At 41.6% G+C, this 13,353-nt stretch overlaps 1 protein-coding gene across 3 annotated transcripts in view; it reads left to right on the top strand.

The window, feature by feature from the left end:
* Positions 1 to 1,561: 1,561 nt before the first annotated feature.
* MED14 (mediator complex subunit 14) overlaps positions 1,562 to 13,353 on the top strand; it is a 36,541-nt gene continuing 24,749 nt past the window's right edge. For all 3 annotated transcript variants that reach the window (XM_040585312.1, XM_040585315.1, XM_040585314.1), the window contains exons 1-7: positions 1,562 to 1,986; positions 3,871 to 3,897; positions 8,433 to 8,538; positions 9,197 to 9,370; positions 10,152 to 10,281; positions 11,967 to 12,095; positions 12,451 to 12,558. In XM_040585312.1, coding sequence (XP_040441246.1) covers positions 1,805 to 1,986; positions 3,871 to 3,897; positions 8,433 to 8,538; positions 9,197 to 9,370; positions 10,152 to 10,281; positions 11,967 to 12,095; positions 12,451 to 12,558 — 856 coding nt within the window. In that variant the 5' untranslated portion in view covers positions 1,562 to 1,804. The remainder of the gene's footprint in view (positions 1,987 to 3,870; positions 3,898 to 8,432; positions 8,539 to 9,196; positions 9,371 to 10,151; positions 10,282 to 11,966; positions 12,096 to 12,450; positions 12,559 to 13,353) is intronic.

The following is a 13,353-nucleotide window of genomic DNA, read 5'->3' on the forward strand; positions in this document are numbered from 1 at the left end:
TTGAGCAGGGAGGCTCAAAGACTCACAGGTTCATCTCTCTGTCTCTGAAGCAGCTCACAAAACTGCAGACTGGCACAGCTCACAGCTGCAGGAATTGTTCCCCTTCCTAGCCCCATGGATATGGCACTACACTCCACTACAGGTGGTTTCTTCTCTCCTTAAAGCTGAGGCATCGCCTAGCAGCCTGTACAGCAACACAGGAACTGATGTGCCAGCAGGGAGTTAACAGTTTATCTTGCTCAATACAGTTTTATGCTCCACAGAGGCTATGGGAGAGGGTGCCTGCCAGCAAAGGCGCTCCTTGTTAGTTGGCAACTGGCAGGCGCATAACCTGGAGCAACAAACATGCTCTCCATAGGAACAGAACTGACTATTCTTGCTGCTGGCATAGATGCCTTAATAATAATAATAATAATAATTGTTGTTGTTGTTATTATTATTATTATTAAACTGCTGATTCCACACTTATCAGATTGAAAAATGTCTCCTATTTTTTACTTTCCTCTTGGAAAGAGATGAGTCAGAGTAGAGGGTTTTAAAAGTCTGCATTTCATACAGAGGAAGTAGGATTTTTTCTTCTTTTTTTTGAACTTTGAGGAGTTTGCATATTTACTGTCAACAATGTGTCTATTTCAGGGATTTCTTTGTAATCATAAGGCAAGAATGTATGATTTAACACCTGAGTGAATCCCGATACAGAACACCCAGGATTTATACTGTTCCTTTCCTTCCGCAATCCACCTCGGTAACCTGTCCACAAAAAATCCATCTTGAATTGTTTACAGACCTTCCCTCTCCCTTCAGGAGTGTCAGTTAATCTGGAAGACAGAAATACGCAAAAGTTCCTATAGTTTGGCGTTTATCACCAGATCCCACGAGCACCCTGCCCCTTTCCCCAGCTTCAACTGTGACTTCCACGGCAGAGGCACAGCCAGCTACCTCTAGCCGATCACCCGGCATCGCCCTGCACCCTTCGCAAATGCTTCGCATTTCCCAAGCCGTTAGGGGGGATGAGCCAGCCCATGGCCTGACACAGGCCGGCCGTGGTTTCCCTGACGGCCTGACGAGCCGCCCCACAGGCAGAGGGGCCAAGCCTGTCACTGGCTCTCCTCCACCCCGTATTTCATTGACGCGGCCAGGTACGCTGGGGAAGCCATCCCCGCCCCCGCCCCGTTATCTTTTACAGATGTTTCAACGGGGCGCTGCCGGGAAGGCCCTCGGGGAAGGCAGCCGGCTCCGGCCCTTGCCCCGAGAGATCGCTCCCGAGCACGGCGCCATCTCCCCGCCCCGGCCGCGCCTCCCCCCTGCCGTGCCCCGCGACGAGGTAGCCGGGCGGGGCCGCTCCGGCCTCCCCGCCACCGGGCCGCCGCACGACGCGCAGAGCCAGCCCCCCGGGCACGGCCCCCGCCCCGCCGCGCCCGCGGCCCCAGGAGCGCCGCGCCGGGCCGCCCCCGCCGCCACCTGCCGGCCCCGCCCGCCCCAGCGCCGCCCCGCCCCCACCCGCGCCAGGCTTTCCCGGAAAGGTTCTCTTTCCGGTCCGCCGCAGCGCCTCGCTTCCGGTTCCGTGTCCCCAACATGGCGGCGGCCCCTGCGCTAAGCGGGCTCTGAGCGCTGCGGAGCCCCCTCAGTGCCGCCGCCGCCCGCTCCAGCCCCGGGGCCCGCTCCCACTCCCGCCGCCAGCCCCCCCGTTCCCTCCGTGTGGGGCGAGTCGGGCCGGGTGCCGGTGCCGCCGGGAGCGCCGGCCGCCCCGGGCTGCCGAGCGGTTGCTGCCCGGGGTTGAGGCGCTGCCGCCTCCGCCGCCGCCATGGCGCCGGTGCAGCTGGAGAGCAACCAGCTGGTGCCGGCCGGCGGGGGCCCCACGTCAGCCCCGGCCCCGCCGGCCCCCGGGGCCGTGACAGCCGCCGCCAGCCCCGGCTACCGGCTCAGCACCCTCATCGACTTCCTCCTGCACCGGACCTACGCCGAGCTCACCGTGCTGGCCGACCTGTGAGTGCCCCAGATCCCCCCCGGCCCGCTCCCGGGCCTCTCCCTGCCCGGCTGCCGGGGCTGGCAGTGCCGCCTTCCCAGCATCCTGGGAGGATGAGGGGGCCTCGCCAGAGATCCGTCCCGGACCGCGGCCGGGGCTGGTGTGGGGGAGGTGGCTGCTCCTTCTGCCACCCTGGGGAGGTGCCCCGTTCGTGTAGGCTGGTCTCTGCATCGGGCTGTAGGCAGGGGCCTGGGGAATGCTGCTGAGCTCTGGGATCTGCTATAAAGAGAGAATTGATTGTGAGGAGTGCGGAGCAGCTGGATGCAGATTGTCTGGTGAAATGCTGAAGTTCGCCCCCAAGTCACCGTGAAAAAACCCAACTGTGGTGTTTGTACTGGTATCAAAAAACATGAAACCAAAACGTGTGAAGTGTAGATATTTTCATGTGCTGCAACTCTTTGAGTTGCCTGTGTACTTTCAAAAATACCATTTGATTGTTTTGGGGAAATAAAATAGGTTATTCACATTTACTTCATGATCTGCTTGCTGATGTTGTTGCATTTGAAGTGGCAAAACAAAGGAATGTGTTGGGCCAAAAAAACCTTTCCTGAAAGCATTTGGACTCTGGATAAACCTGTTTCCCTTTTACTTTGTTTTACATTAGAGGTTCTTGTGGAGAATTTGTGTGTTTTAAGAAGTGACGTATACAACAAATAGAAAAAAATAGGTATAGATCTTGTAAAATGCTATATCTGGTAAGTATGCAAACAGAGTTTTGCTTGACTTGGGGTTAAGAGTGTTCAAACTCTGGAAAGGGCGAGGAGTTCTGGAATTTTAGTTTGCTTTGGAAGAACTTCCAAAATGTTATTCAAGAAGTGTTTCTATACATTTATGGTATATATGGACAGTAGTTGATACTGCATGCATTCTTGTAGGAGCATGTGTCTGTCTTGTCTTTTATTCTTGTTTTAAGGTCCTTTAGACTTAATATAATTGTATCTATTTAATTTTTTTTTCTATTTTTATAATTATATATATAATTAAGGTGCAAAATAGAATGTGTGAACAGCACACAGGGAATGCTTTGGGCGCTTTGATTCACCAGGTAGTTTTTAGAAGCTGTGTGATATCCCTCCAAAAGCAGAGTTTTCCAGTGTATTTCCCCATAAAGTATGGATTTGACTAGTAGAAAACCAGTTAGAAGTATTCTCCTCCTTCCCTCCAACAGAATGATTTCTCATTCTTTTACTAGCCAGGGCCTAGAATAAAAAAATAAAAATCAAAAACAAAACAAAAAACCCAGACTCTTTAAATGGGATGCCTGTGATACCTGTAAAACATTACAGAAATAGTACTCTGCAGTAGTGTCTCACACAGGTGGTTAATAGAATTCTGGAATATGGCATTTCTCCACTTTTAAATTGAAAGAAGTTTCTTTTCCCTTTTTAATCAGGCAAGTCAGGAAACAGTTTTAACACCTGCTGCAGATGGTTCTAGGATTGCTACTATGGATTAATTAAATCTGGTTATGGGTGCTTAGTGAGCGTCATCAATTACAAAGCACAGGCAGTGATACTACGTGGCTCACTACATTAGCAGAAACCTTGTGATTTCAGCACCCTTCATCAAGCTTTTAAATTCATTTGACCAGTTACAGCTTATCCAGGACACGTTAGTGACAAGTGCCCCACGGTGCTACTATACTCCTGGTTTTATTTCCATCTACCACTTAACTAGGCTGCTTTCTAAAGCTGTCAAGCTACTTCCTTTATCAAACATGTAACTTTGTTGTATTTAGGAAACATTTACAGTCATAGACATTTTGAAATGCTGTAGAAGTTCTTCTTGTACTTAGTTGAAGGTTGCTAACAATTATTTTTTTTTCTCTCTGCTTTTTTACGTAGATTACCAAGGAAGACTGATATGGAAAGGTGAGTTACAATAAGACAATCTGTAATGCATGTTAAAATACAGAATTTGTTTAGGATGTTAAGATAAATATTTTATTTAAACAGTTCAATATTATTCTCTTAATTTTAGATATTATACAAGAAAATAAGCCTTGTCTGTCTTGCTGACACTACATAGTTCAAGATTTTTCTCAGCATCAGTGGCAATATAAGTTTTTGTTGGGTTTTGGTTTTGTTGTTGGGGCTTTTTTTTTATTGCACTGTTCAGTAACGTACTGTTGCTGTTACAGTAGGTAAAATCTGTCAAGGGCATTTTGCTCTTCATTAAGCAGTAAAGCTGATGGGAAAGGGAACTGGAAAACCTAAATAGATTCTTGTTAGTGTGATAAAGAAACTTTGTTCAGAAGAAGCAGTTCAGAAATGAAAACAAGTTAAAAACCTTTCTTCTGCTTTTTTCCATATTACCTGATCTTTGTTATCATGAGCACTGTTTTCTGCTTCTGTTCTGTGTGGTTTTTGAAGTGTGAGGATTATTAGAGAACAAATAGAAGAGAACAGAACAGGCCCTTTTTTCTTTCCCATTTCCCAAGATGAAAGAACTTAACTTTTTTGTTTGTTTGAATAAATTTTATGGAAGTTGTCAGAAAATTGTTTCCTTTATTTGTGTTTACATGCTGATTGGACTAATTTTCTTTGGAGACATATAGCAGCTATGATATTCCTAAGAAAGTTAATAAAGGATTCTCAGTACCGGGTTGATCATTAATTCAGTTACCTGAAATCTTCCAAAACTCTCATAACATTGTGGAATCAGTCCCATTTTCAGGGAATCAGAACCTGGGATAATTTCTCTTATCCTTTTCCTTATGCGTAACGTTTTATGAAGACAAACAGTGTGGGTTTTGTTGGGGGTTTTTTTGTTTGTTTGTGTGCTTGTTGTTTGGGTTTTTTTAAAATATTACTCTATTTGCTGAGGAAATTACATTCAACTTCGTCCCAGAGCTCCCTTATACTGGGGCAGGAGGGGGCTAAGGCGAGGGGCTTCTCGCATCTGTATGTTGAGTATTTCTTGGTAAAGCTGGAATCTGCTTTGTGGGGCACACAGGTCTGGAGCAACAACTTAAGTCCTAATGGATTACAGATAAAAGAAAATAACACAGCCTTCAATGGTTAAGAATGTCCTGCAATTGAAGTTGTCGTGAATTTAAATTGTCACATCCTTGTTAGCTTTGATATACGACTCTTCTTGGTAATGTGGCTTTCCAGCTCTTGGAGGAAATCTATAAGGAATGTAGTTTAATTATCCAGATTATTGTGTTTTTCCTAACTTTGAGAGCTGTAATGGCAGCAGTAATTTGACATCAAGTTCTGTTTCTTGAAGCCTGCCTGGTGACATGGCATGCAAACTTTGGTGAAGATGTGATGGTGTTATGCTCTAATAAGGATCACATAAAATCTACATTCATTATAACAGTACCTAGCTAAAAGATGCTGTGATAAGAAAAAATGATAGGAAATTACACATCATAGTATAATTTGGCTTTTGTTTGTAAAGGGTCACTTATTAGTTATCAGTGATAGGAACAAATAACTTGGAACAAGAAAGAAGTGGTTGGATCTGTCGTGTAATATTAATAGTGCTGAGTTCTGAGGTAAATCCAGGGGTTTGCTTCTTGATAACAGAGAGCTTTTTTTGCTCAGTATTCTTTATATTCTCCTTTTTATCCTCCAATGAAGTGTAATATGGGGGAAACTTTTATCTGAACACAGTAATGGCTGTATAAGATTTAACTGGAACTTGGGTTATTATGACTTTGCAAGGCCCTATCTTCTGTTGTGCAGAAATGGAAGGTAAAACCTTACACCTGCATTCCTGTATGAACAGTTCCTGCTGAGAAGTATTTAAAAGAGAAGTATTGTTAAAATACTTCCAAGAACTATATGAACATACTGTTTTCCTATAAGTAGGCAGTTTGCCTACTGGTTTTACAGTAGTTAGTGAACAAGACTGTCACTTCTCAAATTTGCAGCAAAGACTCATCTACACAAGATTAAAAAAACCTAACATTCAGAAATGTTGTAAGAACATGTTATTTGTGACTTCAACAACAGTGCAATTACATACCTAATTTCTGTGTAAGAATGCATTCTGTTCTTTTCTAATGACAAAATAACTGTTATTTCACTTCTTTCATAGACATGGATAATAATTTTGATTGGAATAGTACTTTGGAGATACCAAGTCCTACCCTCTGCTTGAAGTAAAAGACAGTTTCAAAGTTGGTTCATGTTGCTCAGGGTCATATCCAGTTGAATTTTAAGTATCTTCAAGGATGGAAATCCTGAAACTTTTCTGGGCAACCTACTTCAGTCTGTACTGAAAGACTACTCTCTGTGTCTTTCTTTGTCTTCCTAATGTCTGACTAATTTTTCACTGGTTTAGTATGTGGCTGTTGTCCCCCAGCCTTTTGCACCTTCGAGAAGAGTCTGGTTCTGTCTTCTCTGTAACACACCTTTAGATATTCGAAGATGGCAGTAGGATCTCACTGTAGCCTTCTCAAGCAGAAGCAAATTCTGCTTTCTCATCACCTCTTGTATGTCATGTGTTCAAGCCCCTAACCTACTTCTGTACAGCAGTATCTTTCTTGGCTAGGGAGTATAAAACTGCATGTAGTGCTTCAGCTGTAGTCTCACAAATGCTGATGCAAGGTGAATAATCACCTTTCTTTGCCTAGGCTGCCTGGTGCTAATACGGCCTGTCGTTGTTGCAAGGGCATGTTGCTGGTGCCTGTTCGCCTGTCCACCAGGACCCCCAAGTCCACTTCTGCAGAGCTGCTGCCCAGCTGTGGCCCAGCTACTGCTTAGCACCCAGCCTATGCTGTTACATGAGATTATTTGGTTCCAGATGCAGGACTGTGCGTGGGTTTTGCTGAACTTCATGAGGTCACTGTCAACCAGTTCTTCCAGCCAGCTGAGGTCCTGGGGAGTGTGTACCCTTGATTTCCGATCACAGAACATGTTTGAATTTTTCATGCTTCATGCTGTTTTCACCACAGAGGTTTGCTTGATATTACTAGATTTTAGCACCTTCTATATGGAGTGTGTCTGAGAGAGTACTGGCTTTCTAAAGTCTCACTGTAGACATCTTTCAAATCCCATAAATTTATGGGTTTTTAATCTTTAAAAATTGTCAACATCTTGTTTTCATAGTGTGGTTACTATTAGAGCCGTATGTACATATAATGGCTTGTCCACCACTTGAAATCTTAGTATCGCCATTCTAAAACATACGCTGTAGAAAGCAGAGAAGTTACTGGCTTAATGCCCAAGTCCTTGGATGAGGTTTGTAGTATGTGATGCAGATGGTAGTAGTTGTGCTTCTGGCCTAAATGTTCATCTGCTACAGGCAGATTATACTTGCTGCACAAAAGAGTTAAACCTGTTACACCAACACTTTCAATACAAACAGGCTCTGTCTATATTATAAGTAGCGTTTTACAGATTAGGATCAGGAGTTGCAACTTTTCTTTGGTAGAGGCTAATATCGTGTGCACTGAGTAATACTGGTTTTGTCCAAATGCATTTGTTACTTTAGAACACTGTATGAGGAAAACATCTTAGGTGTGTTCTTTTGTTTGTTTGGGTTGGTTTCTTTCAAAGTAACTAGAAAACTGATGAAATTAGTGTATTGGACGTGTAGAAAGGGAGGAAAATCTCTATAAACAGCACATGAAATGATATTAGTGTATGGTATTACAGATTACATTGTAGATCTGTGTGTCTTGTTTAATGCATCTACGATGTAGATCTGTAACAACAGGATGAAATCTTGACGTGCTCCTGTTACGTTCTGTTTTACAAAAAAGACATGTAAGCAGACTCTGCCTCATTTTGATGATCTCATACAAAGCATGGTGGGAAGAATATTGACTGTCAGTAACTTCTCCTTATCACAGTTCCTTTGCAAGGCAAGAATGGAGAGGAAAGTAAAATGGGGGGGGGGGGAGGGGTTATGGTCTCCACCACCACCCTGTTTCCTGACATAATGGTAGCATATTGTAACACACTGTGTAAAGACGTCTTAAAATTATTAGAGTGAAATTTTGTTTAGTATCAGATTTATTTGTTTTAGTGAATGTCAGTGTAGTCTTACTGCCAGGTCTTGTAACCCTTAGGTATATTGTCTTGTATACTTTAAACTTAATCATAAGCCCTGGGGGAATCCTTTAAAAGGTGCAAAAATAACCCGGTTGTGTTTACTACGGAATTGTTTCTCTCAGAATCAGTGATTAATTCATGTGAGTATGCTTTTTTTGTTTCCCCAGACAGTCTCGCTTGGTTAGAATCCATGTATGTTGTTAGCATTTAGGTATTCAGAACAGTGAACTTTCTTTCCACCCATGTTCTAATCAAACAAGCCCTGTATTAGTGATGCCTCCATTAACACAATTAAAGTTGTTATTACTGTTTTTTATTGGCACAAAGTTAAATTGCAGCTTTATTATATATCTGATTACTGGTTTAATGTACATTTCTTTTTTTTTCTTTTCCCCCAGAAAAATAGAAATAGTGCAGTTTGCAAGTCGCACTCGTCAACTGTTTGTTCGTTTGTTAGCCTTAGTTAAATGGGCTAATAATGCTGGAAAGGTGGAAAAATGTGCGGTAAGTTAGCAACAGAGTTGGATATGAGATAATCTCTAAGTGAGATGGGATTTTGGTACACCCTGACTTCTCCTTATTATAAATTTTTTTAAAAAAAAAAGCCTATTTCATAGGCAAATGAATATTGAATTATAAACAATTTCTTTCCATTTAGCAACTATATAATCTTGTCTTTTAACAGTTCATGTTCCCAAAAACTCTTCAGTGGCAAAAAAATGGAAGGCTTGTCTGCACATAGTTTCAGGAGTGCTTTGGGTTTAGGTGATAGGACAGGGAAGATGGTGATCTTGGTGTGTTGTTAGTTGTTGCTATCACTTTCATCCTGCTCTTGGTTAAATAAGAGTAAAAGTCTAGAATGTTGCAAAAAACAAGCCTCTAGTTGATTACAAACAAGTATGGTTGCATTCCAGTGGCAATCATCAGACAAGAGCTGTGAGGCTCCGCAGCATCAGAAATGGCATGTGGATTTAAAGTGTCCTTGCATACAAATGTAAGACATGGCCTTTGTTTTATAAATGTGATTACTTGAATTGGAAGCAACAGATAAAATCATTGCAGTATACGCAGGAGATGAACTGGATATAAAAGGGCATTGATTTGTGCATTTTTTTGGACACATACCTTTCTCCCCCACCCACCCCCTTCTTGTCCTCTGCAGATGATATCAAGTTTTTTAGATCAGCAAGCCATTCTGTTTGTGGACACTGCTGATCGTCTAGCATCGCTAGCCAGAGATGCTTTGGTCCATGCTCGTCTCCCTAGTTTTGCAATCCCTTATGCTATTGATGTTCTGACAACTGGATCATACCCACGTCTGCCTACCTGCATTAGGGTAAATAATGCTACCGTATGTTGCTGGGGGCGGGGGGCGGCAAAAATCCCCTGTACAGTATCAAATGCATGTTGATGATACTAATTGTCTATGTGCAAATGGAACTGTAGTTTAATACAGGCCTAGTACCAAGTCTCTGCAAGTTGCTCTTGCAGAGCACTTCCTATTTGAACAAATTATGCTTTCCCAGTAAAACATTCCCTCCATTTAAACTAGTTCTGCTTTAGAATGAGTAGGGTTAGCAGCGCTTCTTCCTTGTTTCTTTAAGTATTTGCACATGCTAAGCCACCATCCTAGAAGAATGAAGTGTGAACAGGAGTTGCTAACATCTGTTGTTCATAGAGCTTTTGCCTGCTTTTTGGAAATGTACTGAAACACTTACTATCTCTCTTTAATGCTGCTGCCTTTTCTTACTGTTAAAATGCAGAATAACAGGATTTTATGAAGCTATATAAACAGTAGTACCTGTGACTTGGATCTGTAGCTGCAGATAAAGATTGGTTTTCAAATCTTAGTATTTAAAAACAAGTTTAGCCTGATGTAAGGCCCTGAATTTATGTAATTGATTCAAATTGAGTAATTTGACTCGGTGATCATTTTCAGGTAAAATGTAATCAACTAGAAAACAAGTCTGAGTGTAGGATATAAAACTTCACCTATGTGTAATGACCTGTAGTATTTATATTTTCAGACTTCCAGTCTGGTTAGTTTTCACCATTGCTACTGTCAATGTATTATATGTGCTTGAGATACATAGACTTATTTGTGATTGTTTTAACAGGATAAAATAATCCCTCCTGACCCAATAACAAAGAGTGAGAAGCAAACCACACTTCATCAGCTAAACCAGATTCTTCGACATCGACTAGTGACTACAGATCTCCCTCCACAGCTGGCAAATCTTACAGTTGGTAAGAATTGGAATTACTTTTTGAAGAATATATTATTGGAGGCTGATTTTAAATTGTTGCTTTAGTGCTAAAGCAAAGCTAAAAAATAGCTCAAGTGAGACCATTAGACATGCTTCATCTGTTAAGACTGGGATCCTGTCTCTGTCTGACATCAAAATATGTGTTTTCCCATTTTGAAACATGGGAGCATTGATAGTATTGCTGAAATACTATTTAATTTTAAGAAGAAAACCTGTGCAGGTAACGGCAAAAGGTTGTAGGCATTGTCTTGTTCCTTCAGCAGATGTGTTAGTCTTAGACCTAACAATGTAACTGCTTTACCTTAAGTGAATTTTAAAATGCAGTTTAATTAAACTGTTAGGTCTTCTGTAGAAACTCTTTGAACTTTAGCTTGAACAATTCATTGTAATGTTGCTTTTTGAATCTGTTGTGATATTCATCTTCATGCATAGAATTTGTTCATATTTATGTATACCTTTTGTTCTGGGGCTCACTGCAGTGCCAGATCTCTTAATCTGTTTTCAGATCTCTGTTTTCGTTTAACCCAAGTAGTGATAGACATTAAAATGACCTTTTTTACAGGAAAGATGGCTATAAACCACGCTAGGTTATTGCAGAATCGCAGAGAATAGGGCTGGAATGACCTAGTCCAAGCTTTTAACTAAGACAAGGTTAGGCATGTGTAAACCGTACCCCACAGACCTAGAACGAAGATGTTTCTGAAAAATCTTAGTAGTAGTTTCACTGGATCTTAAGTGAACACTTGCAGTATCACTGTTAGAGCCATGTTTGTCTGATGTAAATATAAATGGATATATGTCTGAGCTCTTCAGATTTTTCAGTTAACATTTCAATGACTACTAGTTTCTGGTTTGGGGTTTGGTTTGTTTTAAGAGCATGTCTGAGATGCTTTTGAAAACAACACTTCTTGAGTTAAAAGGTTAAAATTTCCGTAGGAATATTTCTGTGTGTCTATAACTGTAAAAATATATGGCATGTTTTGTTAAGTGATTGAGAAGGAGGTTGACCTACAGGTTATAATAAGGACTTGTACTAAACTGGTTGCTCTGCCACTCATTCTCTTTATGACCTTACTTACATAGTTTTGACAGTCTTTGTTCCCAGTTCTTGAATCTGATAGCAGAGCTCACAAAGGTGTGAAGATACATATGTCAATTTGATAAATAGTGTGCATGTATATAAGTTATGCAAAAGATTATCTTCCTCACATGAAAATGGAATTACAATATTTTAATGTTAAATAAATGGTTTGCAGTGAGTTGTGTTTTCAGGGCTAGATTTCAGCCTGTGCTGAGATCATGTTCCGAACCTCTTTTGATTGAAGTATTCATGGTTGGTATAGCAAAGAATTGGAAAAATGAAGCCAGATATTTTGTGTAACTTGTCATGCTGGTAGTCAGGTCAGTGTTACTCTGTATTATAGTAGCAGAAGTGTTAACAAGTTACCGTAACTGAAGTACTGCTGTTCAGGACAGTTTGGTACATCTGTCCATGCTGCTTATTGACACCGGTTCTGTTGCAGAAGCAACTGTGAAGTCTTCAGAGCTGCACAGAAAGATATGCAACAGAGTAGAAACCGTAGGGAAGCATTGTGAGTGCCAGGAGCTGCCACACTGAAGCATCTTAGGAGACTGAGTGAAATAAAACATTCTTTTCGTTCTTAGCCAATGGCCGTGTGAAGTTCCGAGTTGAGGGTGAGTTTGAGGCCACCTTGACAGTGATGGGTGATGACCCTGACATCCCCTGGCGCCTTCTGAAACTGGAAATTTTGGTTGAAGACAAGGAAACTGGTGGTAAAAAGAAAAAATCAAACCTTTACACTTCCTTTTTAACATGATGTTAATCTCTGATAAGTCTTGTTTATACTGGGTCTTTTGCATATCACAAATTAAGATAATGAAGCTGTGTATACTTACCTTGTTTTCACCTTGCTCTGTGTGCCTTTAATATCTTAACAATGATAGACTGTGACAGTGTAGTAGACTGACTGAAATTTCCAGAGTAAACCAAGGATTTGGTTAGAAATTCTGGTATGGGAATTGCTCAGTACAGTTGTATCTTTTTTTTTTCTCCTTAAATATATTAATTTATTATATTAAGTACCTAGTTTCCTTATGTCTAATGTGAATTCTTTTTAATTCATGAAAGATGGCCGAGCCTTGGTTCACAGCATACAGATCAACTTCATCCATCAGTTGGTCCAGTCACGGCTGTTTGCTGATGAAAAGCCACTTCAGGACATGTACAGCTGTCTGCGTATCCTTCTGAAAGTTGCTTCTGAATAAGCTGTTTAATGTACCCTCGCTGCTCTTGATCCGCAGCTTCCAGGAAAAATGTGTTCCCTGTTAAGCTGGGGGAAGATGTCTGGATCTGTAGTAAAAATGATGGCCAGTTATTCTGAGGTGCCAGCCTGTAAGATTTGGTTTTACACAAACAGCAAAGGTAAAGGTGAGGTATTCAAGACAGCAGGTTGTGTGCTAAGTCAGTGCAGCAGTGGCTGACAGCATGTGCTGATTTGAGAGATAGAATACAGTGCTGACTTGGAAGGTATGGGAGCTGACAATTCTTGCTACCAAGAACTGTAGTAAACTGATGGAGGTGTGTTAACTGTATTGCACCTGTGTGGATAGTAAGATGAGATACAGCATGTGCAGGAAGTACTGCAGTGATTTGCTGCATGCAAGGGGCAAATGGCTTGACAATGTGAAATGGGTTTTAGTGAAACAGTTTCTACAGAAACAAACAGAATCATGTTATTTTAAGGTGACCATGGGAGATGAGGTTAGTGGTAACTATAGGGTGAATTGAATTTCTTTGTTAGTAATCTTTTCCCTAAAAGATGATTGGAGCTAAAAGTCTATGAAACAAAGCTGTTGAGACATTCTTGTCTAACACCTAGAGAAGAGTTTAAAAAAAAAAAACGGGGGGGGGGAGCAAAAAAACCTTTGAGAAATATTTGAATCTGTTTATGTCTTTAGCTTTGGGTTGGTACATAGTGTGTTTTCAGACAGCATCTTTTCCAACTTCTGTGACAAATGGATTTATGTAGTG

This window comes from Falco naumanni, chromosome 2 (genome assembly GCF_017639655.2).
Source record: "Falco naumanni isolate bFalNau1 chromosome 2, bFalNau1.pat, whole genome shotgun sequence".
Classification (NCBI taxonomy): Eukaryota; Metazoa; Chordata; class Aves; order Falconiformes; family Falconidae; genus Falco; species Falco naumanni.